Below are 24,160 nucleotides of genomic sequence, written 5' to 3' on the forward strand. Positions count from 1 at the left end.
AAAAGTAGTGCCCATCACCTTCAGTCCTAGGGACCCCTGATGAACTTAGCTCTGAACCTTGCACATGCAGCAAGTCACGTAACCCCTGTGGAGGTGCAGTGCCCTTTTCTCTTTATTTATACTCCACAGTGTTCTCTAAAGAAGCTAAAATTGCTGAGTTTTGGTTCATCTATTAAAAAAAGGTAATGAGGGTAGTATGTACATACAAACATTTGTACAGAAGAGCTCCTAATGGTCCAAGAAGTGGAAACACCCAAATGGCCATTGTTTATCCAAACAAAATGTAGTGTCCCCACACCGTGTAGTACTATTTGGTCATAGAAAGGAATGAAGTACTGATACATGCTATAACACAGACGATCCTCGAAAACACTGTACAACAATTAAGAATAAAGACCAAGAAAGAAAGAAAGAAAGGAAGAAAGAAAGAAAGAAAGAAAGAAAGAAAATGCTATGTTACAGTGACAGAAGACAGATGTGAGGACCACATATTACATTCCATGAATGCAATGTAAAATGTCCAGCACAGGCACGCTGACAGAGCCAGAGAATAGATGAGTGGTTGCTGGAGGGCTGGGAATTGAAGGGTGTCAGCTAAAGGAGACAGGATTTCTTTGGGGGATAACGAAAATGTTCTACAAATCAAATGTGGTGATGGTTGCACAACTCTGTGAATATACCGGAAGCCACTGAATGATACCCTTGTAATGAGTAAACTGTATGGCTTGTGAATTACATCTCACAAAGAAAGCTGTTTAAGAGAAACAAAGCCACTGGCTCAAAATCCTAGGGTCACGTTCTAGTTCAGTCTGTATTCAACAGGGTCCCCGCTCACCTGCAGTTTGGAAGTCAATCTCAATAGGATTGGAGAGACTGGTGGCTGCTTCTCGCCACAGGCTGCCCCGGACAGGAGACCAGGCTGTCACCATGCAGCGGTACAGCCCCGCATCGGAGACCTGAGTCTGGTACATTCGGTATCGAAATTCATCTTCCTGTACTTTCTCTAACACAACGCCATCCACCCGTGACGCATCTGTCCAATTCTCCAGCTTCACCACAGAATCCTGGTCCAGGGAGATGATGTACTTGGTTTCGTTGGGACTGGAGAGGTCCCCAACAGGCTTCTCCGCAGTGATGAGAACAGAGTAGCGTGGTGATTTAATATTCTTGGAAGACACTTTGCAAGTCATCTCAAATGTATTTCCTGCGGCAAAGAAAGGCTTCGGCTGCCTTGCCTTCACCACGAGCACAGAATCTGGAAGGAAGTACCAGAAAGAGGTGATTCCCAACAGGACTAGTGAAAATGGATATGCATCTGAAAGCACAATGACACGGAAATTGGAATTTATTTGCAAATTGCCGCACAATAGCATTTAAGAAAATCTGGAGACTCAGAAAGAAAATCACGTGTATCTGTAAGCAGGCTACAAGCCACCCTGCTGGATGAAGCAGAACAGTCTGAAATGATTTAATGGGTGTGAGAGAATCCGGCAGACTGCTGGAATCCTTAAGGATGTGAGGCAGGGCTCACGGTTCATGAATAGGAGGAGATGTGCCGGAATCTAACTCCCAAGTCCGGCTCTAGACCATGCCAAGACCTCTCCCTGAGGTTCTGCTGGGGAAAGCGCAGGGAAATCTGCTTGAAAGATCAGGGCAAGGGAGATATGGGTTCTTTCTGTTAAATCTATATGACGGTCACAATACAGAACAGATTGTGGGTCAGGGGAATGGAACACATACCTGTCTGTCAAGTGATTTCCACAGAGAGGACATTTTAACATTTTGAGCAAGTGTCCATGGCTACGTTAACTTTAGGTTAAAGTATGTTACCCCCTGCTTCTCTGTGAAAAAAGAAATCCCTAATCATATACACATTAGAAGCCATCTATAGTCTAATGGCTCACTGTCAGGCACTTGGAAGGTACTTAAATATTTGTTGAATGGATGAATAAATGAATTAAACACAGGCTTTTTATCCTTTAATAAGATTATTAATTCTATAATCTGTCTCATTATAAAACAAAATTTTTACATTAGGTTTGGTAGGATAGCTGTTCTGCCAAACCTATTAAGCAGAACATGTATGTCGGAGTCTCTCTCCACGCTCACGGATGCCTGAGGTTCCACTGAGCCCCCTACATTTTTCCTGATTCTCCTGTGAGTTTGGGAATCCAACCATTCATTGAACAAGTACTTAGTGAGAGCCTCCTGTATTCCAGGCACTGGGAATGCCACAGTAAACAAAGCATACAGAAGTCCCTCCCTTTATATGCTAGTGAAGGAAGATGAACACAATAAGGAACACAAGTGGCATGGTTAGATGGTGATATGCTTGAGAGAATAAAGCAGGGAAAGAGGAGAAAAAGAATGAGTGTGTGTGGGCAGGGAGAGACATCATAATTTTACACAGAGTGGCCAGGGATGGCATCCCTCGTGAGGCATCAAGGAGCTGCGGAGGTGAGGGAATGAGCCCTGTACCCATGTGGGGAACAACAACCTAGGCAGAGGGGAAGAACGGGCAGAAAGCCGAAAGGCAGAGGTATGCCCAGGATGCTGGAGGCACCATGGGAAAGGCGGAGGGGCTGAAGACGAGTGAGCACGGGGGAGAGTTATACGTGAGGTCAGAAGATAAGGGGAGCTAGATGCCATAGGGCATGCAAGGCTACCAAGAGGACCCTGGGTTTTGCTTTGAGTCAGATGCGAAGTCTTTGAAGGTTAGGGCAGAGGAGTTTCATCATCTGACATTTTAAGAGGCTGCCCCAGCTGCCATGTGCATGGGCAGGAGCAAGGAGAACGGTCAGGAGGGCAGTGATGTAATCCAGGCAGGAGGTGGTGGTGTCTGGCTAACAGGGAAGCGTGGCAGGGGCAAGACTCTGAGTTCCCGGGAAGGATGAGGAATTGAGGATGAAGGTTTTGGACTGAACAAAGACAATGAAGGTGCCAGAGAAGGCCAAAAGAAGACCAGAAGCACCATCCTGAATGGGAGTTGGAGATGCCCGTTAGACAAGTGGAGGTGCCAACGAGGCAACAGAGTGTCGAATCTGGCATTCTGGGAAGGAGTCTGGGTTAGAAATATACATTTGGGAGTTCCTGGTGTGTAAGCAGTGTTTCAGTTCATGAGGTTAGAAGACATCACCAAGAGAGGGAAGTCAACTAGAAAAGAAGTCCGACAACTATGTCTTGAGGCAGTCTCATGTCTCAGGCTCAGGAAATGAAAGATGCAGCAAAGAACGTGGAGAAGGAGTTGCTGTGAGGTGGGAGGAAAGCTCGGGGAAGGGGCGCCCCACAGCCAAGGTATTTCTGGGAGGAGGGAACGACCACTGTATTAAATCCCGCTAAGTGAGATAGTGAACAACGGGATTTTGTAGGATGTCAGTCACTACTGATCTTAACACGGGGACCAGGAGCAGAAGTTTGATCAGAAGCAGGCACCAGAAAGAAAAGGAAGAGAGAAAGTGGAGACGCTACGTATAGACAAATCAAACGCTTTGGCTGTAAAAGGAAAGAAAGAGCAATGGCTGGGGGCAAAGGGCTTTGGGGAAGGGGAAGACAGAGGAGGGAGAAGTAAAGTGAAAATTACTTTACAAAATACAAAAGCAGGAACAGGTGTTTAGAGGCCAACAGGAAAGGTCCAGAGAAGACAGGAATATTGATGACATAAAGAGAGACAGGCCTCGTGCTCGACCAGTGAGAGGGCCTGGCCTTTGCTAGGACATAGGCTGCGGGCAACCCTGTAGAAATGCTCTTTAGGGAGAGAGAACCCAGGACCAACAGCTGAGGGTGAGGCCAGGAGAGAAGGTTTTCAGTCAGGGAAGGTGGTATGCAATAATCGTTTTGGAGAGCAGGGAAGTAAACAGATTATGGAAATGCAGAATGATTGCCAGGCAGCTAAGAGAACCCATTGACAGAAACAATCACAGACTTAAAGTGAAGCCAGTCAACACATTTAAATGTTTTTATCCAACTACAAATGTAGGTAGGGAGGTAACAGAAGGTTGGCTTTGGACTGCCTTGTGGTCTGACCAGAGCATAATGCAAAATTAAGTGGGGCAAGGGAGACTGGGGTGCAGGGGGTCCAGGAATCTAAGTGGCATGACTGCCTGTCTAGTCCTCTCTTCCACCCCTGGACATAATCTAAGAACGGAAGAGGGTGCTAGAAATGACACAGGGAACGGAGCCTGGGTGGCTCAGTCATTAATGTCTGCCTTCGGCTGAGGTTATAATCCCGGGGTCCTAAGATTGAGCCCTGCATCAGGATCCCTGCTTGGTGGGAAGCCTGCTTCTCCCTCTCCCACTCCTCCTGCTTGTGTTCCCCCTCACTGTGTCTCCCTCTGTCAAATAAATAAATAAAATAAATCTTTAAGAAAGAAAAGAAATGACACGGGCAGCAGGCACAGAATGGACTGCCCTGGACAGCTGGTCCAGCTACATGAGAGAGAAATGAAGGCCAACACAAGGCGGTAGGGTTCATGGTGAGCTACAGGGGTGACGCTGGAGGCATACAGGGAGTGATCTAGAAAAACAGACGGTATATTTAGAGAAGAGGATGCATGGAATTGAGAGCATGGAGGGCTTTCAGCTGTCACAACTGAAATGGTCTACTGCAGGGTGTGAGACGGGAGAAAATGACCAAACCAGAGGGAAGACAAGATGACTCAAGCGGAGGATGGGGGACCGAGAAGGAGACATTGATCTTCACCAGGGTTCCCAGCCCTGGCTGCTCAGGAGAACTGGCTTAAAAATTCCAAAGGGGCGTCTGGATGGCTTGGTCAGGTAAGCATCCAACTTTTAGTTTCTGCTCAGGTCACGATCTCAGGATCGTGGGATAGAGCCTCGCACAGGGATCGGCACTTAGCTGGAGTCTGCTGGAGATTCTCTCTCCCGACCGTCCCTCTCCCCATCTGAGCGCACCTGCTCACGCACTCACAGACATACATACATACATGCATATATCCATAAAATGTTAAAAAGAAAAAATCCCAACACCCAAGGTTGTATAACCCTCAGACCAACTAAGATAGGCCCTCTGGTGGGACTCAAGCTTCAGTGTTTTTTTTAAAGCTCCTCAGATAATCATGAGGTGTGCGGTCTGAATGTGGGCCAGCATTGTGTGTGGAGAGAAGCTACGAGTCAGTGAGAGCACCAGAGAACACGGCTGTGACACAGAAGTTAACCACTTCCCCGAGGGAACGAGGAGAACCCAGGAGTCCAGTCAGTGGAGAGGAGCACGAGCTGATGAACAGGTCCTGCTGTATGAGGAGAGTGAGAAGGAAACCCCTCTGCTCAGGAGACCCCAGGGCCAACAGTGGCCTCAGCGGGGGGGCAAGGTTGGTCATGTTTACTGTGGGAAAGAGCAAGGAAGGTTCCAAGCTGAGTGTCAGGCAACAGGAGATTCTGCTGAGTCCCAGAGAGCCCTGTTTGGGGTTGGGGACAAGGAGAGGGTGGCAATCAGTCAACTGAGGCATGTCAAGGGGCATGTGGTCCTTCACATCCAGGGGCACAAGGGGGACCTAGGAGGCCTGGGCTTCCTGTCGTGCTGGACTTAACAAGTCTGATGTCCCAACACAGTGCTCTGAGGATCAAGAGGAGATATAGCAAAGAAACCGTTTCCCTTGAGTTCTTAACATCCCTCCCCAGAAACAATTTTTCTGACGGAGTGACCGGCACCTCAGGGGTATGTGCAATAGTCTGGTCCCCCCAACTTTACCCCCTACCCCCCCATTTGTGGCACTGCACCCAGTAGGAACTCCCAGACATGAACACACCCCAAGGCCCAAGAGCACCCGGCAGAGCAACAGTGACAAGGGCTGTGGGCACCGCGAGACGATTGTCAACAGCCACCAAGCACCAGCTCTCTCCCTAGGACTGAGCCTTCACTGGCATCAGCATCTCAAAGGGGTTCATGCTGTTTTTAGAGCAGTAGTCACCTGAGCTCACATTTTCTTGGATTCCTAGCAGGGAGACCCAGCATATAAAACCACGCAGTGGGACGACATGGGCCACAACAAAAACCCCAAACCTCAGCGAACAAGAATAAAGCACCCACCTTCGGATGCCCAAAATATGGAGACGGGTTTGGAGAAGACATCCTTGCTCTTCACCCAGCTGTCGTTACGCTGTCTGGTCCACGCAGACACAACACAGTAATAATTGCCTCTGTCTTCCTCTGTAGTCCTTTGGATTCGGAAACTGAATGTGTCTGTGTGCTCCTTAGAAAAAATGAAGTCTCCGTCCTGGGCACGCTGCTTGCTCCGGTCCCCATACTTGAGTGTCCAGTCCCCATTCATGACCGCCAGGAGCTCGCTGGCCACCATGTCGTCGCTGCGCCGGTTCACCCTGTAGTACCAGGACACAGTGAAGCGGACGCTGGCCTCCGAGCTCTTCACGTCCACTATCCGGCACTCCAGCTCCGTGAGGTCGTCTGAAAACTCAGGGACTTTCGAAGCATTCAGGTACACTTGGTAGTCTGGTTCTGAACGAGAGAGGTGCCAGGATAAAAACAAAACAAAAAAACAAAAGACAGCAGCACACTAAGAATGAGCAGAAGGAACAAGGCAAGCGCTACTCTTGTCCAGATAATCAAATGCCTGTCCTACTAACTACAGTGATGGAAATGGAAGTCTTCGCCCTGGATAGGAAGGATCCAGGAAGAGTCTGTTACGGAAAAACTCGTACAACACCACGCCACCATGGTCCCCAAGACACCTTCCAAGGCCAAAGCCAAGTATCTGCAATCTGAGTCTCGTCCTTTTCATAGGGCTGGGAGCTGCCGTCAGTGACTCTGGGGTGAGTCCTCCGAGAAGGATCTAAGATGCTCAGGGCTCACACTCCACCAAGGTTTTGTGTAGAATGCCAAGCAGAGCCCACAGACCTTCAAAGCCGCCTGCTGGGGCAGCACAGGAAAACCCCATCCCAGAGTACATACTAGCACTTGAGGCCAGTCCCCACCCAGGCCTGAGCTCCCGCCATCCCTGGCCAGGCTCCAAAGGCAAGGCCCTTGGGGCATCATTCCCCCTGCCGATTCTCATTCTCACCTTCCTGGTCCTCTGACTTTTTTTGGCTCAGTCTGTGCTCAGTGGTCAATAAAGAGCCATCCTCGCGCTCCCGAGATGACATCTCCAAGCGGCCACACGTAACCCTCTCACACAATTCTCCAACCCTGAAGCTGGCTCCTGTAGATGCCGGCTCCAGTAAAGCCCGCTCCCTTAAGACCACCCCACTCCCCTGCCCAGGACAAATTCTGACAGGGGTGCAAGGAAAGCCAGCCCAATGCCCTGCCGCCGTCACAGCTTCTCTTCACTTGTGTGGAAACCCCTTCTTCCTCTGACATTCCCTGCACCCGTTTCATCCGTTTTGGGGACCTTACATTTCTGTCTTCGCAGACCCCTAGGCCTTCCTCCACGCTTGCCAAGAACTGGTGTTGGAACCTCTCTGTCGCCTTCCTCCCTCTGTCCCCACCCCCTCCCCAGGTCATTTCCAATGACCTGAGGAACTCCAGCCCCCATACCGTGTCACACCACTGTGGTCACCTACCAGCAGTGGCCTTCTCCTCTTGACCACCCTGCAAACTTCCACTCATTCTTCGATGTAACCTCCTCTGGGGTCCCCTCCTAGGTCCCCAAAGCATGGCCCCCTTTCTCCGTGTTCCCACAAGCTGTGGAGGGACACTTGGTCAATAGCAGCCCCTCCCTGTTATTACAGGTTGGGTCCCCAAGCTCCAAATACACAGCCTTGTATGCAGTAGGCACTCGGTCAGTGGTGTGCTGCCTGGCTTTTAGGGAAAGCTACATCTTTCTCTTGTGGCACATGGCCTACTAGAACATGATTTCTCCCTGAATAGAACTTTCCATCTGCCACCACTATCTTTATTCCCAACACCTCAATCAAACAGTTTATTTAACATTGCTTTTATTTATGACTCATTTGGATTATAAACTGCTGAGGTCAAGGAACAGTTCTTTTGTGATTTACGCTTCTAATAAAATGTGTAACATCATGACTTCTCTAAGAATGATTCACTGGCCAGGAAATGGAGAGAACTCAAAATCCCAACTCCTTCAAATATCATCCTCACGAGCATTTAGTGCCCCGAGGGTGGTCCCCATGGCATATATAATAGTTAAACCAGCGGGCCCCGGCCGCCACTAGGAGCCCGCAGCGTCATGAGGTGGACACTGTGCAGGGACACCACACACTGCTAGAATGTCACCCTGCCTTCTCCCCCAGCAGGCGAGCGTGCCAAGGTTGTACAGCTCGGGGGTGTCCTGCCTCCTGGCCAGAGGGCTAGCACCCCACACTGCTTCTGAGGTGACACCGTCTACGGGATAAATACCACCGAAATGCCTTGATGCCCTCACGTGCAGAAGACAAGGTGCTCCCCATGACCCCACATCTCAGGCTTTAGACTCTTCTCTCCTGGAGAGCAACCCAAGGGCAGGCAGGATACCCAGGTTCTTCCCACATGGCAGGGACAGCCCCGCGGGCTGGCTGTGCATGGGGCACAATGGCACCCCTCCATCAGGGCTGGCCGGGGACGCCACACTATCACAGGTGCTCAGGACACAGCAGCGGCTGCCACTGGCACTCACGGAGCCCGCCTCCCATGTGGAGCATCATACGGAGACCCTTCCCGTGCTCCCCTGTTACCCTGAAAGACAACCCGAGGCCGTGAAGAGCAATGGTGAAGAGCCAGGGACCTGGAGCCAGACTATTGGGATCCGGCTCAGCCAACCACTTGCTGTGTACTCAGGCACATTCCCTCACCTCTCTGGAACGTCACTTGTGAAAACAGAGGGAGTAACAGTAACCAGCTCACAATGCGGCTGTGAGGATTAGGAGTCAAAACATACAGGGGAGGGGCACCTGGGTGGCTCAGTGGGTTAAAGCCTCTGCCTTCGGCTCAGGTCATGATCCCAGGGTCCTGGGATCGAGCCCCACATCGGGCTCTCTGCTCAGCAGGGAACTTGCTTTCCTCTCTCTCTCTGCCTGCCTCTCTGCCTACTTGTGATCTGTCTGTCAAATAAATAAATAAAATCTTTAAAAAACAAAAACAAAAACAAAAAACAAAAAACATACAGGGGTGCCCAGCCGGCTCAGTCAGGAGACTATGTGCCTCTTAATCTCGGGGTTGTAAGTTTGAGCCCCATGCTGGGTGTAGAGATTACTCAAAAAGAAAGTACTTACACATGAAAGTGCTTAAACTAGTGCCTGGTATGTGTCCGTATGTATATATTCACACACGTATATACACACATACGTACGTATCTGTGAACTGCTGTTCACCATCCAAAGCTTCGGAGAGTCAGTCACATGCCCATACAGCTCAAAAGTGGCAAATCTGAACCTGGGGCCATGTGCCTCTTATCACCTTTCAAGCATAGCTGCACCTCACAGATGGGCCAAGCTCCCTGTCTTCTGAATTCCTTATTTTCTCCCCACCACTGACTGGCTCATAACCTAGAGCAACACAGAATGCCATGACTGGCAATGATAGGACTGTGGTCTGCCACCAGGGATTGGACCCAGGAAGACCGCGCCCCAGAGGCCATCCTCTCAGCCTGGATGACCCGCACCATCCAAATGGCCAGGAGGCAACCTATGAGATTTCCCTTCTGTCTCATCGGTCACCAGCTCTTAGGAAGAAACCCCTCAGTCCTTCAGGGTTTACTTCCTTCCCCTGAGCATAATCCTCCAAAGTGGCACTTTGAAAATTAAGGCTGTCCAAGTTAGCACAAAAGATGGTAGAGAAGCGGTGAACTCAGTGGTCAGACCATGGGACACACGGAGGAGGCAGGCAAACTAGCTCCCGTACCATCCACCTGAGCAACCCTCTCCCTCTCCTCCTATACCCTGGCCTGGAAACACCCAGGGTGCACTCCCTGGACCAGAACCCAGATGCTCCTCTGGGTTCTTCCTTAGGCTCAGACCCTAACACAGGCACAGAGTGGGCTACTAGGCATCTCGGTTTCATGCTTCCTTGGCATCACCAGCACAACTGTACCCTAAATCCCCTCAGTCCCCATCTGCCTCTGCCAATGCACATGTGCAAGCTCACACATGTGTGCAAGTATACAAATATGTGCACACATTCACACACTCACACATGTGTGCACACACACGTGCAGGTACACACACAAGCACACATTCACGCATGCGTGCACGCACACGTGTGTATACACACATGCACACATTCACACTCATACATGCATGCACACGTGTACAATTCACTCACTCATACATGCATGCACACATGTTTAAGTATGCACACGAGCCCGTTCGCACTCATGCATGCACGCACACATGTGCGTGTATACATACATGAGCACACATTCACACACTCATACATGCATGCATGCACACACAAGCACATATTCCTACACAGGCACACTGGTTCATACACGCACACACATAAGCACACATCCATACACACACACACAGCTGACTCCCACTCCAAACAGACACAGCCAACTCCTCCTCCTAACTCCTCAACCACTGTTCCTGCTGCCACACCTAGCACTCACTCTGGTGGTCACTTCTGCTAGAAATGTGTGCCATCCCCAACTCTCCACTCTGAGGGTCCCTAGCTCTCACATGGCTCCCATTCCGGGACTTGCGCACAGGAGATGATTTATAAATAATCAGTGAACAGAAGTGGGAACTTCATGAACACCATCCTCATCTGGGCTCTCTTTGCCTCCAGCCAAGACGATGATAACCGCCCAACACAAATCTAGGCAGACACAGGTATCAGGTCACCTGCACAATAAACCTCCCATGGCTTTTCTTCCCACCTCCTGAGTAAGAACACACTCCCCAGTCTGGCCCACAAAGTGCTCATCAGTGTGTCTAACTCATCTGCCCAGCCTCACCGCCTCCTGCCTTCTGATACATATTCTATGCCCCACTGAGACCACAGCTCTCACCATTCCCTAACCACCCCTATGGTTCCTGGTTTTCTGCCTCCCTTCTCACCGTTCCCTCTGCCTCAGCACCTGGGACACCTGCCCAGTTCGTTGCTGAACAGAAGACTGAACAGACTCTCCCATTCTACTCCAGCCTCTCCTCCTCCAAGTGAGTCCGTTTAAACCCTATGGTTCCAAATACAGAGAAAGGTGAGCACAGCGGGGTCATGATGTATGTGCATCTAGTGATAGGAACCACAGCTTGGCAGGAGAGGAGAAGCCCTTCGCTGACTGATGGTCTTATTTTCTGTTCAGTCAGTATAGACTGAATCCCAGGCCCCCCAAAGGGAGGACCTCAATGCAAAGGCAAACAAAAATCAGTGGGTTCTTGGCTTGGGAACACGTAACACACAGGTTCCAGGGATTTAAAGGATGTTCGAAGGTCATCCGGACCACCCACCAGCCTTCCAGGTCGACTTTCGACTTGTACTCCTGGAGAAGCTGTGGCTCCACTATGTCCCAATGGCAGGAGTACAGGGGGGGTTCTTCTTTGGTTTTTGTTTTACTGCACGTGTAGACATTTTCCCTTATTGTTGTTTTACAATTTTAAACATTCTGTGTGGAAACTGTGACTGTTCCTTGAAATCCATCAAGTACAGACGTCTCTATAGGATATAGTGTTTCCTACTTAACGGAGAATGCCTGCTTCGAATTTACCTGTCGTATCTCTACTGTGGGCTCAACAAATCTTCACCCTACCACCCACCAGGCTTCCTGCTCTCTAAGGATTTTATCTGAATGCTGCCTTGAACTTTGATGATTATTGTATATATGTCTTATGGACCTTCTATAGGACTCTTCCTGGGGTCAGGGACCCCCTACTTAAGTATGCCTGCGATGCCTTGTACGTAAAAGACATCAACACGCTTGCTGAATTGGAGTAAATTTAATATTTTGCATAAAAATGCTCATTTTTGGCATAAGCATTTCATCACTACTGATTACCGCTATATCCTGCTTGATCTCATCAAGAAATCAGCTAAGAATGCAATGGTGGTTAGATTCAAAAAAATGCTTTATCAGTTAAGGATGCATACTAAAGTACTTAATGTCAAAATGACATGTGTCTGGGATATGCTTCAAATTCTTCCAGAAGAAGAAAAAAGAAAATGTGGGGGGGGGGGGTGTGCGCACGCGGGGCGCGCACGTGCACACGCATGTTTGTGTGTGTCTGCAGGAGGGAGGAGAGATGAAATAAGATTCACAGAACATTGGTAATGATTGAAGCTGGTGCTTCTTTCTAATTCTGTGTTAGTTTTTGTTTTTTTTTTTAATTTATATTCCAAAAAGTAAAAAACAAAACAAAAACCAAAACACAAACAATCCACCCACATTGCAAGCCCTTTCACAGAATACTGAGACCAGTCTAACCATGACATCATCATTTCTACTCTTAGAAATAAGGATCTACTCCCTCATCTGGCTCCAGGATGCTGTCTGCTCATATATATGCCACCTCCTGAAGCTACAGTCTCCAACACTACAGCCCTCTCCCCACACCCTGCCCAAAGAAAGACTTGGTTTTTCTAATATGGGCCTTGTAACAATTCCCTTGTTACAACTTTCAAAAACAGTAAAAAGCTGTCAGAAACCTTGGCTAATTTAGTAAAGCAGATACTTTGTGCCTACTGTGTGCAGGGACCTGCACTAGAGATTTTCACATAGAATGCCTCCTTTTTCTCTCACAATAATTCCGCAAGGATGGTATTAGCATCATCCCTCTTTGACAATGACAATCACAGCAGCTGGCATTGACTTGGGGCTTCCTACATGCCAGGAATCGTGCTGTACACTTTCCTTGCTTCTCGCTTAACCACCATTTGACAGAGGCACCTGGGTGGCTCAGTCAGTTAAGCGTCTGGATTTGGCTCAGGTCACGATCCCAGTGTCCTGGGATTGAGTCCCGCATCGGCCTCCTTGCTCAGTAGGCAGCCTGCCTCTCCCTCTGCCTGCTGCTCCCCCTGCTTGTGCTCATTCTCTCTCTGACAAATAAATAAAATCTTAAATACAAAACAACAACAAAAAACCCAACCTTATGACACAGGTACGTTTCTTAAATGGGGGAAAAAAAAACAAAAAGCAAAACAAAATCCAAAACCCAGAGGTGTCAGGTCAGAAGCCTAGCATCTTGCACAGCACATGTGAGCAGAATGATGGCCTGGGTCCCACGAGCACCAAACCGCACAACCCCCTTACACACCCAGTTATTAATGCTTTCTCGAAGCAGACTCCATCCCAGAAGGTGAGAGTGGTAATCATAGCCGAGGCACTAATCCTGAACTGTGCACAACAAGGCCCTGTTCTAACACCCGCTTTGAAGCTTCGTTAACTTGGGAGAGCTCATCAGAGGAGCAGGCTGCATGCCCAACTTAGAGGAAACCAGGAGAGGGCGGGCCCTTGTCTCTGCAGATCCCGGTTCTATTCTCTTGAACCGGGCAGGTACGCTCCACAGCCGAGCAAGTGGACTCGCTGTCAGAGTTGCTACTCTCGTCATTTGTAGAACAATTAAGTGTTCTCTCCAGCTTAAGCAGATAAGGCTATAAAAGCCTGTTGTTTGGGGGAGATCCTTTTCCCCACCTGAGTTGAGCCTTTCTTATGAGGTTGTTTTCAGCATTCACCATTTCGGAGGAAACAGCAGTATCATTTGGACAACCCTAGTGCAGTTCTTCTCTCTTCATCCTCACTCAGTGCTCTCAGAGGAGGAGGAGTGAATTCCCAGGTCTGGGAGCAAGGGCAGGAACTGGGCTGGGTGTGGTCAGCCCAGCCCCTTCTCCTTGGGGGCAGCTGCTTCCAGAACACACACCTGTAGTCCTTCCGTGCCTTGAGACAGACTTGCATGTCTTAGTTAGGTAAGAACTTGGTGCAGAAGGATATGCTACCTACTGACCCTGCCTTGCCCCCAAACGCCAATGTCATTATCACCACCCTGCAAAAGTACAAAGACCTCGGGTGCCAGACACTGCGCTAAGCACTTCACATGCGTTCTCCCATGGAACCAAGGAAACCAAAGCAACACACCCAAGCTAACACACACCCAGAAAGCAGTAGGCCAGGACCCCAGGACTTGCCCACTGCTACTCTGCCTTCCGAGATAACTGCGGACAGAGAGTTGATAAGAGCTGCCTGTAAGGTTCTGCAGATCTGAACCTTATCTCCTATGGATGGCACAGGACTCTGAAGTCTCTACCAAGTACTGAGCAGATTAGCAGCTCCTTTTAAAGAAAAATAATTACCTTCCTCACTGGCACACTGCTGGAAGAGGGGACAGTCCTCTAGTGGGGAAGAATGCAAATCAGGTTCTTAAGACTAAAAAGCCCAACTCAGCTCTGCCTCCTCCTGCTCCGGTAGCTGAAACCCTGGAACGCCCTCCAATTAACACCAGAGAAGCCTGGTACTTTGGGCAGAGAGCTCAACCATAAACTGATTAGTATCCAACTCGTGCCAAAGACTCATTTGAGACATCTGATTGCAGAGAGAGATGGCCTACTATGCAGATTAGGTAGCCCTGCCTCCTTAGATTCTCTAGTTTTAGCCCTAGACTAAATTGTATCGACACAATGCAACGTTTGTCTTCCGTGGTAACTCAGCTTCTTACAGAAACTCCTTCACACACTCAAGATTTACACCCTCAGCTTTTATAGAGAGTGGATATGAGAAACATCCATTTAAACAATCACTCAGAGCCTTTCATAAAAGAACAGTTGAAAGCACTGTCCATTATGTTACCCAATGCCCTTACATAAAAAAAGCGCATGATAAATTCGATGCCAACACAAAGTTTGGCTCTCCCAGATTCCTTCATCAGAGGTGAACCGTGCAACCACGTTTCTCTTTGCCCCGACTCTTCAGAACTTCAGAGGCAAATTCAGCGCTCCAGTGTGGCTAACAAAACGCACCCCAACCACCTTGCGATATCTCCTCTTTGATTTGGTTTTACCCCCTTTGATCTTGATTTTATTTTTATGTCTCTTACTTTAAATCGGGCTTCGTTTTGCAAGCCAACTGAATTTTTTTTTCCCTCCTGCAAAAGTAGGACATAAATCCTAGTAAAAGAAGCTTTTTCTTACCCTCTACAAAACCGACACCGTCATCCCAGCTGCTGCAAGTGCTATTGGACTCACTGGACCTGTGCGTATTGCTGCCCTGATCTCTGTCTGGTTAACACGATGGAATGTATGAGAAGACCCCAATTAGCTTCGGCTCCCTCATCTGTTCTCTGCACCAACCCCAAGCAAATAAGGACAAGAAAGCCCCCTCTGGGGCTTTGAGGACTCTATGCTCTAGCGTTTCAGGAATAAAGTTGATTCCCAAAGCCAAAATGTTTCCACACAAGAGGACAACACTTGGGACAGACTTGACTTTGGGGCATCATTTTCTAAGTCACTGTAAACATTTCTTATGAAATAAAAGAAAAAAGCATTCACCATTTGGTATATTCTATTTTCCAAAGACATCTGCAGTTCTGTTTCCAATCCCTCATGCCCTTTTGCTGTGTGACCTTGCCACTCTCTCATTAAGAGATGGGATGGGGTCTCCCTCTGCGTCCCTGAACTTGGGCAAACACTGGGATGGCTCTGACCTGTAGAAAACAGCCAAAGTAACACTGTGCCAGACCCCGGGACAGCTTTCAGCTGGCTGGGCACTTCCACGTCCTGCCTCTTGGAAGCCAGTCACCACCTAAGAAGTGTGACTGTTCCGAGCACAGCATGCTGGGAGAATCCCAAACCATGTGGAAAGGGCCCGAATGACATGCCGCGTGGAGAGGGGGAGAGGGCGGGGAACATGGCATCATGCACATGAGAAAGCCATCCGGAAGAGGATCCCCAGCAGTCCCTGTGTGCCTGAGAGAGGAACCCTTTTGAGTCCTTCCCTAAATCCTGACTGTTAAAATCATAAGCAAAATAAAAATCAGTGGTTTTCAGATGGGAATAGGGGCAGTACCTCACTCATAAGGTTATTGTGGGGACCAGATATTTAATGCATGTGCAGCCCTTAAGTCCAGGGCCCAGTGTACAGCAAGTGTTTGATAAGCAGTAATTATGATTTTTAATCTATCAAGCAGCAAAACTGAAAGTTCTGGATAACACCTGCACAGGAAACCAACTTTCTCCAGAACTCTTTTGTGCCAACATCCCGTAATCACATCAGTAAGATGACCAAATAAGCACAGTCCTTGGTCGGTCACCTGTCTTCCTGTCTCTTTCGGAAACTTCTCAGTCACCTCCGGCAGGCCCCAAGACGCAGGTGGTAAGGTACCCACATACGTGTGTATCTGGAGACAGTCACGTGGCATCAGGCCAGGCCCACCCATCTTGGCACAGAATTCAGACCGGAGGTCCCGGAGAAAGGTCAGCTGCTGGACTCATGCCCGACTCACCTCCTGAACAAGTGTCCGAGCAGCTGTAACAGTGTGAGGTACAGGGAAGGAGGAGGAGATTTAAGAGGAAGAAAGAAGAACGAGGGCGGTTTCTCTACCGCTTCCACGCCCAGGAGGCTTACCCAAGTGCAAACATCTCTGCACAGTCCCTAAGTTGAATGTGATTGCTTTCTTTGCAGTTCTCATCTTCCTATGCGCACACTTGCACACTATCCAGGTTTATCTACCCATTCAGCCAACGTTTACCAAGGGCTCATCACGTGCAAAACAGCCGTGTAAGGTGCGGGTTCTGTGCCCCTTCCAGCGGTCAAGGTAAAGCCCACTGCGGACTTTCGCGACAGGGGTGATGGCACTCCGCAGGAAAATGAGCAATGTGTCCTCTGGATCATAATGGAGCCTTTCCCCACAATTTAGTCCCTTTATGTCTTCTCATTCTCTGAAGAACAGAGCCACCAACAAATTCTTTCCGGTGAAAAGAGCCCCATTCCCTCCCGGAGCAACCCTCCCACTTTCTGACAGTCCCCACGTCTCCCCCGGGCAACGCCAGGATCAGTGCACCAGCACTTCAAAGAGGCCCTCACCCTGGAGTGCAGGCAGCGCTTTCTAAAAAAAAAAAAAAAAAATTAAAAAAAATTCCACGGGAGCTGTGATTCTATGTTGGGGGCTGGGGGGCGGGGAGGGGGTACCGGGAGTCGGCGCTGGGATTTGACGGCACCACACAATGCACCGAGCATCAGAGCCGAGAGACAAATTCAGCTCCAGAGATGAAAAATCTTCTTTCGGTGCTGACAACATCTGTTTTATTTTGAAGGTTGCTAAGGAGAGTTCTAGCTGGGCCAGCATTGTTCCAGTTCAGTACTCCATAGCGAGACTCTCGCACAGGGTTCAGACGGCGGGAATAAAAGCTCGCCAGATAAATCCTGCTCCCTTTACTGTGCAGATAGCAAAAAATCACTTTGCTACCAGGGATGATTAACACCCTGCCTGGGCTCACTCGGAATTGGCCATATCTTCTGCTCACTCTCTTATTCCTCCTCTTCTCCCTGCCCCCTCTGTCCCCACACTTGCCAACTCCCCCTCTCTGCCAAATAAAGGCTCACTAGGAAGAAACAGACAGCGAAAGGGCCACTAACCCGGGAGTTTGTGATGCAGGGATGAGGAAGAGTGACCTGGGAGATTGGGGGGGGGGGGTTGGTCAGGTGGGAGGACACTCAGCACCAGATGATGGAGGAAATGATTTCCTGGCCTTTAAAGGTCTGGGTTACCTACTAACGTCAGAGGATTGCCAAATACCCACATCGGGGCTCAGAACAGTCACGGGACAGCAGAGAGATCAAGCTCAAAACAGAGGAATCTCCACCTTTGTAACGGCAGATGTGGGAGGTGAAGCACCCCATCCTCCACTCACCCCTATCCTGCTTAAGCTTACCAGCAAGTCATTATAAGACACTAAGAAAAATTATGGGCACCTGGGTGGCTCAGTGGGTTAAGCCTCTGCCTTCGGTTCAGGTCATGATCTCAGGGTCCTGGGATTGAGTTCCGCAGTGGGCTCTCTGCTCAGCAAGAAGCCTGCTTCCTCCTCTCTCTCTCTCTCTGCCTGCCTCTCTGCCTACCTGTGATCTCTCTCTGTCAAATAAATAAATAAAATCTTTTAAAAAAAAAAAGACAGTAACAGAAATTAGAAAGTCGGGCCTGAAGGGCAAGCACTTAGGAAAATAAGGGCCAGGGAAGATGAGAATGAAAGAAAGGCATGATAATTTCACATATAAGCCAAGTTGTTCTAAAGGGAGGGCCACAGTAGCCAACAGCTGAGAGCCACTCTGCTCCCCCACCGGGACAGCCGGGGGGGGGGGGGGGGGGGGCAGGAAGGCTCTTCCATTTAACTGGTATCTGCAAATAAAATCATTTTGGGATTCCAGAGACCTCAGGGAAAAAAAAAAAGAAAACAACAACAACAAACCACCAAAAACACCACATTCCGTTAACTGAAGGAATTCTCTTTTCTGTTCTGGGCTTTAGGAAAGCACCAGCTCCTGCCAGAGAACACCTCAGAGTCTAGGAAAAGGAAAGGAAGAATGGAAGTGTTCTCACTCCAACAAAGATCCATTTCAAAGAACCATTCAGCAGGGCCGACCCTGCAAATCTTGACAACAAAAGGAAACTATATCCTCTCAAATGAGGGCATTGAGACAACTGAGTCCACATTATCTAAACATTTCCCTTGCCTGCCAGATTCTATTTCAGCCTGCTTTGCTTTCTCCCCACCCCACCCCCGCTCCCCAAGCTTGGGATCTCTCCAGGCTAAAGCATGCTTGTCCTGATGTAAAGAAGGCCAAGATGATGCAAAAAGGCGCAGTGCCCAGAGGAGGGAGGAAAGCCCCAGAGGCTAAGGGCCATCTTCCCAGCCACTCACCTAGCCAGGTCACATCCACACTGGCCGGGGCAGACCTGGCCTCTGCCACCTTGTGCCAGCTCCTGTTGTGTCCGGGTGCCCAGAGCGCCACGTGGCAGAAATAGTAGCCAGAGTTTTCTTTGCTAACATCTCGGACCAGTAAATGGTAGGAGCGTGCATCCGCATGGCTCAAAGCAATGTGGGGAGAGCTGTGCACCAGGGAATCCCGGTCCAGCCGCGCCAACACAGGCGAGCCAGGCAAGATGCTGTCGGGGGACCTGCTGAAGTACCACGTGACCTCGGGTCGGACATCATCTGCTCGGTCCGTTGTGATGTTGCAGGTCAGATCCAGCTCCTTTCCCTCGGCCACAGACACACTCTTGGCCACGGCCGCTCGCAGAACTTGAAGAAAAAAAAAAAATACATCTAGAGCATCTGGTTTACGTTTGCTCCTCCCCTCATTTAGATCATCTCCTTCCATGTTCTTATTTATGGCATTAGAGTTAGAAGGCTTTGTGCAATTCTAAGTGCTTGAGAAATATTTACTGAATAAATTAAGGAAATTATAATACATTTCTTTTTATTCCACGGAAATACTAACAGCAGCAAATGCTTATATACACTTACTAAATGCCAGGCACTGCTCTAGAGTGCCTTGGAAATGTTAACCTTCAAAACAACCCTAGGAGTTAAGTACGATTATTATCTTCATGTTACTGATAAGGAAACTAAAGCACAGAGAAGTTAAGTAACTTGCCCAAGGTCACACAGGTAATACATGGCAGAGCGGGGATTCAAACATAGGCTCTCTGCCTCCAGGGACTCAGCTCAGAACTGTTAACATTTGTTTGAGAAAAAGTCAGAACATCACAAATTAGCATTATATTTTCTCCATGTGTACGGTTAAGACTTGGGTGATTTTACAGAGAAAGGACAGCTCAGTGCTGACTGGCATGTAATATTGGCTGGGGACCAGGGGCTGGGGGTTGGAGGCTGGACTGCAGGAGGTGAGGATGAAACCATCTTCTGGGTAAAGAGGAGAAAATCCTAAACAGAAGGACCACGAGGATGAAACCAGATAATGCGCTTTATGAGTCAAGCCTTCAAAATGCAATGTAATGGAATAAATGTGAAGCATCATTCATTCCATTAGACATACCCACCTTAAAGCCAAACATCAAGCAGATATTCTAAAACCAAACCACAATGACTTTCGGGTTATCCACACCCCTGCCTTCTTGCAAGAGTGTGGATAATTAAAAGTAGACTATATTTAGAGGAAGCATTGAAGTATTTGGTGTTACAGTCTCAAGGCAGATCTGGTTTCAGCATTCCCCTGTCAAAGCTTTTTACATGGAAACATTTTACTTTATTCGAGTGTTTGGTTTTTTTTTAAAGAAGTTGAACATCTGTAATCAGAGTAGAAAAACATTCAATTCGTGGTAATGCTCTGGGAACCACTGCTTAGATGAGGAATGGCTAACACCTCCCAGGGGATTTGAGTGGAAGCACAGCCCTTGTCTTCCAAGACTGGCTCAGCAACAAAGGCTGGTGCCTGGCTCAGAAAAGGCCCAACCCCAAAGCCCATGCCCTTTGGAGCAGGTTGGTTTCATAGAGTATTTCCAAAGCCCGACAACATCTCCAATAAGCATTTCAGGCCAAGGTTAAGACCCACCTTGACGAGGACAGAAAATGAGATGGGTACAGTATTATAAAAGATCATTTAAAAGTCTGATTTCTCACCTACACCCACCCTCCAAATTCTTCCTCCTCCTTCACCCCTTAAAAGGGCCCAAAAGGAACTTGAGGGTCTCTTGTGAGATTAGTCAGTATGGAAACTGCTGCTCTGAGCCTGCCCTGGGGTTCAAACCGCCCCACGAGCATAGCTTGTGGTCAGAGACTCTGGAATCCTGCTGGAGTCCCTATGTGCCGGCTAGAGGTAAAAGAAGGCTCAGGAGGGAAGCAGGTTGAGTGAAGAAGGGGTAAAGACACAGCTGTGGACCGCACGTATGGAGAGAATGGATTCTTAGCTTGAGGAATATCGGCAGAAATGTCTCTTCAACTGAACAGTTCACTCTGTAATCATCTCCCTGCAAGTTGCTAAAAAGCTTGCCACGGCACTAACCATTGCTCCCATATGTTCTGGATTGGGGGGCAATTCACAGCTGGGAGAGAGGATAGAGCAGATGGAAGGGGGAAAAAAAGTATAATTTCTAAGGACTCATAATACAAGGGGAGACCCTGGACAAAGCCTATGGTGGGGAAGCTTTCTCTGGTTGGGTCGAACTGAAGCCATAAATTAGACACCAAGATCTGCATGAAGCAGACCACTCCTAACATGAGGGGAGAGGGTTACTGCTACATCCACCACACAGCCAAGTTTAAGTAGCTCTGGGCTGTTCATCATAACAAGACAGTAAGAGTATTTAAGAAGCTAGCTACAGATAGTGCAGGTGTTGACAAAAAGAGAGAGAGGCCAGCAATCCAGGGTGGTGGTTCTTAACCTGGGGTCCAAGAAGATAATTTAGGAAATCTGTGACTTGGGTGAGAAAAAAAAAATCAAATCTTTGTTTTTACTAATCTCTACCTGAAACACAGCATCTCCTCTCATGATGGAACTAAGTAAGCAACAAATCACTATAGTATTATCTGTCCCTGGGACTTTGGCCCCATAGAAGTCAGGGATATTTTCAAATCTCATTGCAAGTAATTGCAGTTATCTTCAAATATCATGTGCACTCATTGCTACTTGGAAATTACAGTGGTTTGTTAATAAGCCTGCCAGTCTATATTATTTAATGCATTAATAAAGCATAATATTACTATGTAACAAATTTGTCTTAAAATACTTCAGTAACTATTTCAATAGAATCATTTTCCTTTGTCATCTTATGTACATTTTTAACGAATTAAAACACATTAATTCCGAGAAGGGTTCTGCGGGCTTCAAGGCTGTCAGAGGTCCATGGCAACAAGATGGTTATGAAGCCCAGGCTCAGGAGAGAGCGAGATGTTATTACATGCCTAAGAGGTTCAGTTTCCGACTCTTACACTCGATATTATGGGTTTTGTGGCTCGTCTGAAATAAAAAATACCTTTACAATTAAAATTCCGCAGAAAAAGATAACTTGTTGCAAATTTGAACCTCTCAATCGTGCTGTCCCCAGGGAACAGTTGTGTGAAGCAAACTGAATACCCCCGTTTCTTAGGACAGATTGCAGGCAGATCACATCCTTAAAGGAAGGTGACCTGAGTCCACTTAGAAAGTGAGCACCCAGGGGGCACCTGGGTGGCTCAGTGGGTTAAGCTTCTGCCTTGGGCTCAGGTCATGATCTCAGGGTCCTGGGATGGAGTCCCGCTTCGGGCTCTCTGCTCAGCGGGGAGCCTGCTTCCCCACCCCCGCCTCCGCCTGCCTCTCTGCCTGCTTGTGATCTCTTTCTGTCAAATAAACAAAATCTTTTAAAAAAAAAAAAGAGAAGAAAAGAAAAAAAGTGATTTCTGCAGCCACTGCAAGACTGACCAAGATGGGTAGCTCCTTTCCTCGGCAAGAGCACCTCCCACCTCACTGATGGCCACAGTCGCTCAGGAACCTTAGTCCTGCTTTTTACCAAACCGAACTCCTGTGCAGTGACATAAATGCAGAGTAAAGTGCTCGGGATCATGCAGCCTACAGGGGAAAAATACTCCCTGTGAGGACTGTCTCCTGCTTTCCGTCCCATCCAAGCAGCAGAGCGGCCACACATTCACATTTACACTCAGGAAATGAGTCTGCCCGAGGTCCTCCCAGTTTACAAAGCAGGAGGCAGCAGCAACAGATCTGAAGACGTTAGACTCCCAGAAAACCTAGGACAGCCATCCATCTACAACAATGACCTCATCCTGAGATAGTCTCTTTATACTGTTTCTGCCAAAGCCCAAGGCTCAATGGGGCCCGGGAACGTTCCTCAAGCACCTCTGACCCCAGGACCCAGACAGAGCTGATTATCCAGTAGGTTCTTTACCACTGGACACTGAATCAGTAATAGCTTACTTTTGATGGGTTTTTTAAAAATGTATCTTGTATTTTCTTACTTTCTAGGAGGAGTAGGAAAGTACGTTATGTGTTTTTTTCAAAAAAAAGGCTGGTCCCAGGTGAGAGGACAGAGAACTTCTCGCAGGGAGACCCCAGGGCTGGAGGCACACTCCTGGGGAATGTGTCATACACAGCACGAGAAGAGGCCCAGGCCTAGAGAAGTCTCACCTAGGTGGGACCGCACAGCTAGAGGATCTACAGTACACCAGACAGCAGGTAGTGAGCCAGATGCATTCCAACAGTTGTGCAAAACAGCCAACCCAGAAATTCGGGAAACACCCAAATAAGATAAAACCAAAACAAAATAAAGGGTGCAGAGTGGGGGCAGCTCGGCCCCAAAGTCCCCCAAACACCAGGTCAGACCTCATTCTGGCACTTGAAGAGACTTAATCTTGCCATTAACAACTGTCTTAGTATTGTATGCAACCTGCAACGTCCCAGGAGTACCAATCCAGAGGAGAAGCCGCTGTAAACAAAGCCGTAGGCACCCGGCACGAAACGCATACACCTTCCTCAAACTCACCACCACCCCACTCCCCCAGGCCCTCGACCGGAGGCCTCAGCCGCCAGCTCCAACAACCCTGTCAGCAGAGGACCGGGCTCCCGCCTGGTTCTTGACCCCGTCCCAGCCAGAGTGTAAGCCAGACACGTTCCAGAAGCTCACCTGTGGGCTGGATCAGCACGGTGGCCACTTCCACGGCTTTCTCTTGAATCTCTTGCCAGCTGCCCTGCTCTCCGATCCACTCGCTGACCACGCACCGGTAGGAGCCCTGGTCCGAGGCCAGGGCGCGGGCCACCGACAAGCGGTAGCCGTCGCTGCCCACGGTGTCCAGGCGCATGTCGCCGGCGCGGTAGCGCTGCTCGTAGCCGGGCCCCGGGCGGAAGCGGCCCTCGTGGGTCAGGGCCAGCACGCTCCGCCGGGCCGCGCCGCGCTGCAGCTCCCACAGCAGAGCCAGGTGCGTGTGCAGCGGCGACGCCGTGGAGGCCGCGCAGCGCAGCTCGAACGGCTCACCCAGGCGCAGGCTCAGGCCCGGGGCGGGGGACGGGGTGGCGGCCACGTGCAGGGCATCGGCCAGCACTGCGGGAGGAAGCACAGCGGTCAGCGTGCTGCGCCGTGCCCCCTCCCCCGCCGGCCCCCGCCCCTTCTGGGGGGATTCTCCGCGGGGGGTTGTGTGGCGTGGTGCCCTTGCCCCGTTCTAATGCCCACGCGGGAACGCTCTCCCATTTTAATTCGTGTGTAATCCCAACTGACTTTCTGACCCGGAAAAGAAAAAAGGAAAGGGAAAAAGGAAAGGGGTTGGGGGGGGGGGGAGAAACAAGAAAAAAAAGAAAAAAGAAGAGGTACTAAAGACCACCCT

The 24,160-nt window shown here is 49.1% G+C and overlaps 1 protein-coding gene across 2 annotated transcripts in view; it reads right to left on the minus strand.

Annotated features, from left to right (window-relative positions):
• The window catches only part of PTGFRN (prostaglandin F2 receptor inhibitor), an 87,263-nt gene that overhangs the window by 20,216 nt on the left and 42,887 nt on the right, over positions 1-24,160 (minus strand). For both annotated transcript variants that reach the window (XR_007126747.1, XM_047726672.1), the window contains exons 3-6: positions 23,467-23,880; positions 18,752-19,132; positions 6,047-6,472; positions 836-1,255 (exon numbers count right to left, since the gene is read on the minus strand). Coding sequence is in view for 1 of the 2 variants with exons in the window: in XM_047726672.1 (XP_047582628.1) it covers positions 836-1,255; positions 6,047-6,472; positions 18,752-19,132; positions 23,467-23,880 (1,641 nt within the window). In the remaining variant the exon portion in view is untranslated. The remainder of the gene's footprint in view (positions 1-835; positions 1,256-6,046; positions 6,473-18,751; positions 19,133-23,466; positions 23,881-24,160) is intronic.

Source organism: Lutra lutra, chromosome 4 (genome assembly GCF_902655055.1).
Source record: "Lutra lutra chromosome 4, mLutLut1.2, whole genome shotgun sequence".
NCBI classification, from domain to species: Eukaryota; Metazoa; Chordata; class Mammalia; order Carnivora; family Mustelidae; genus Lutra; species Lutra lutra.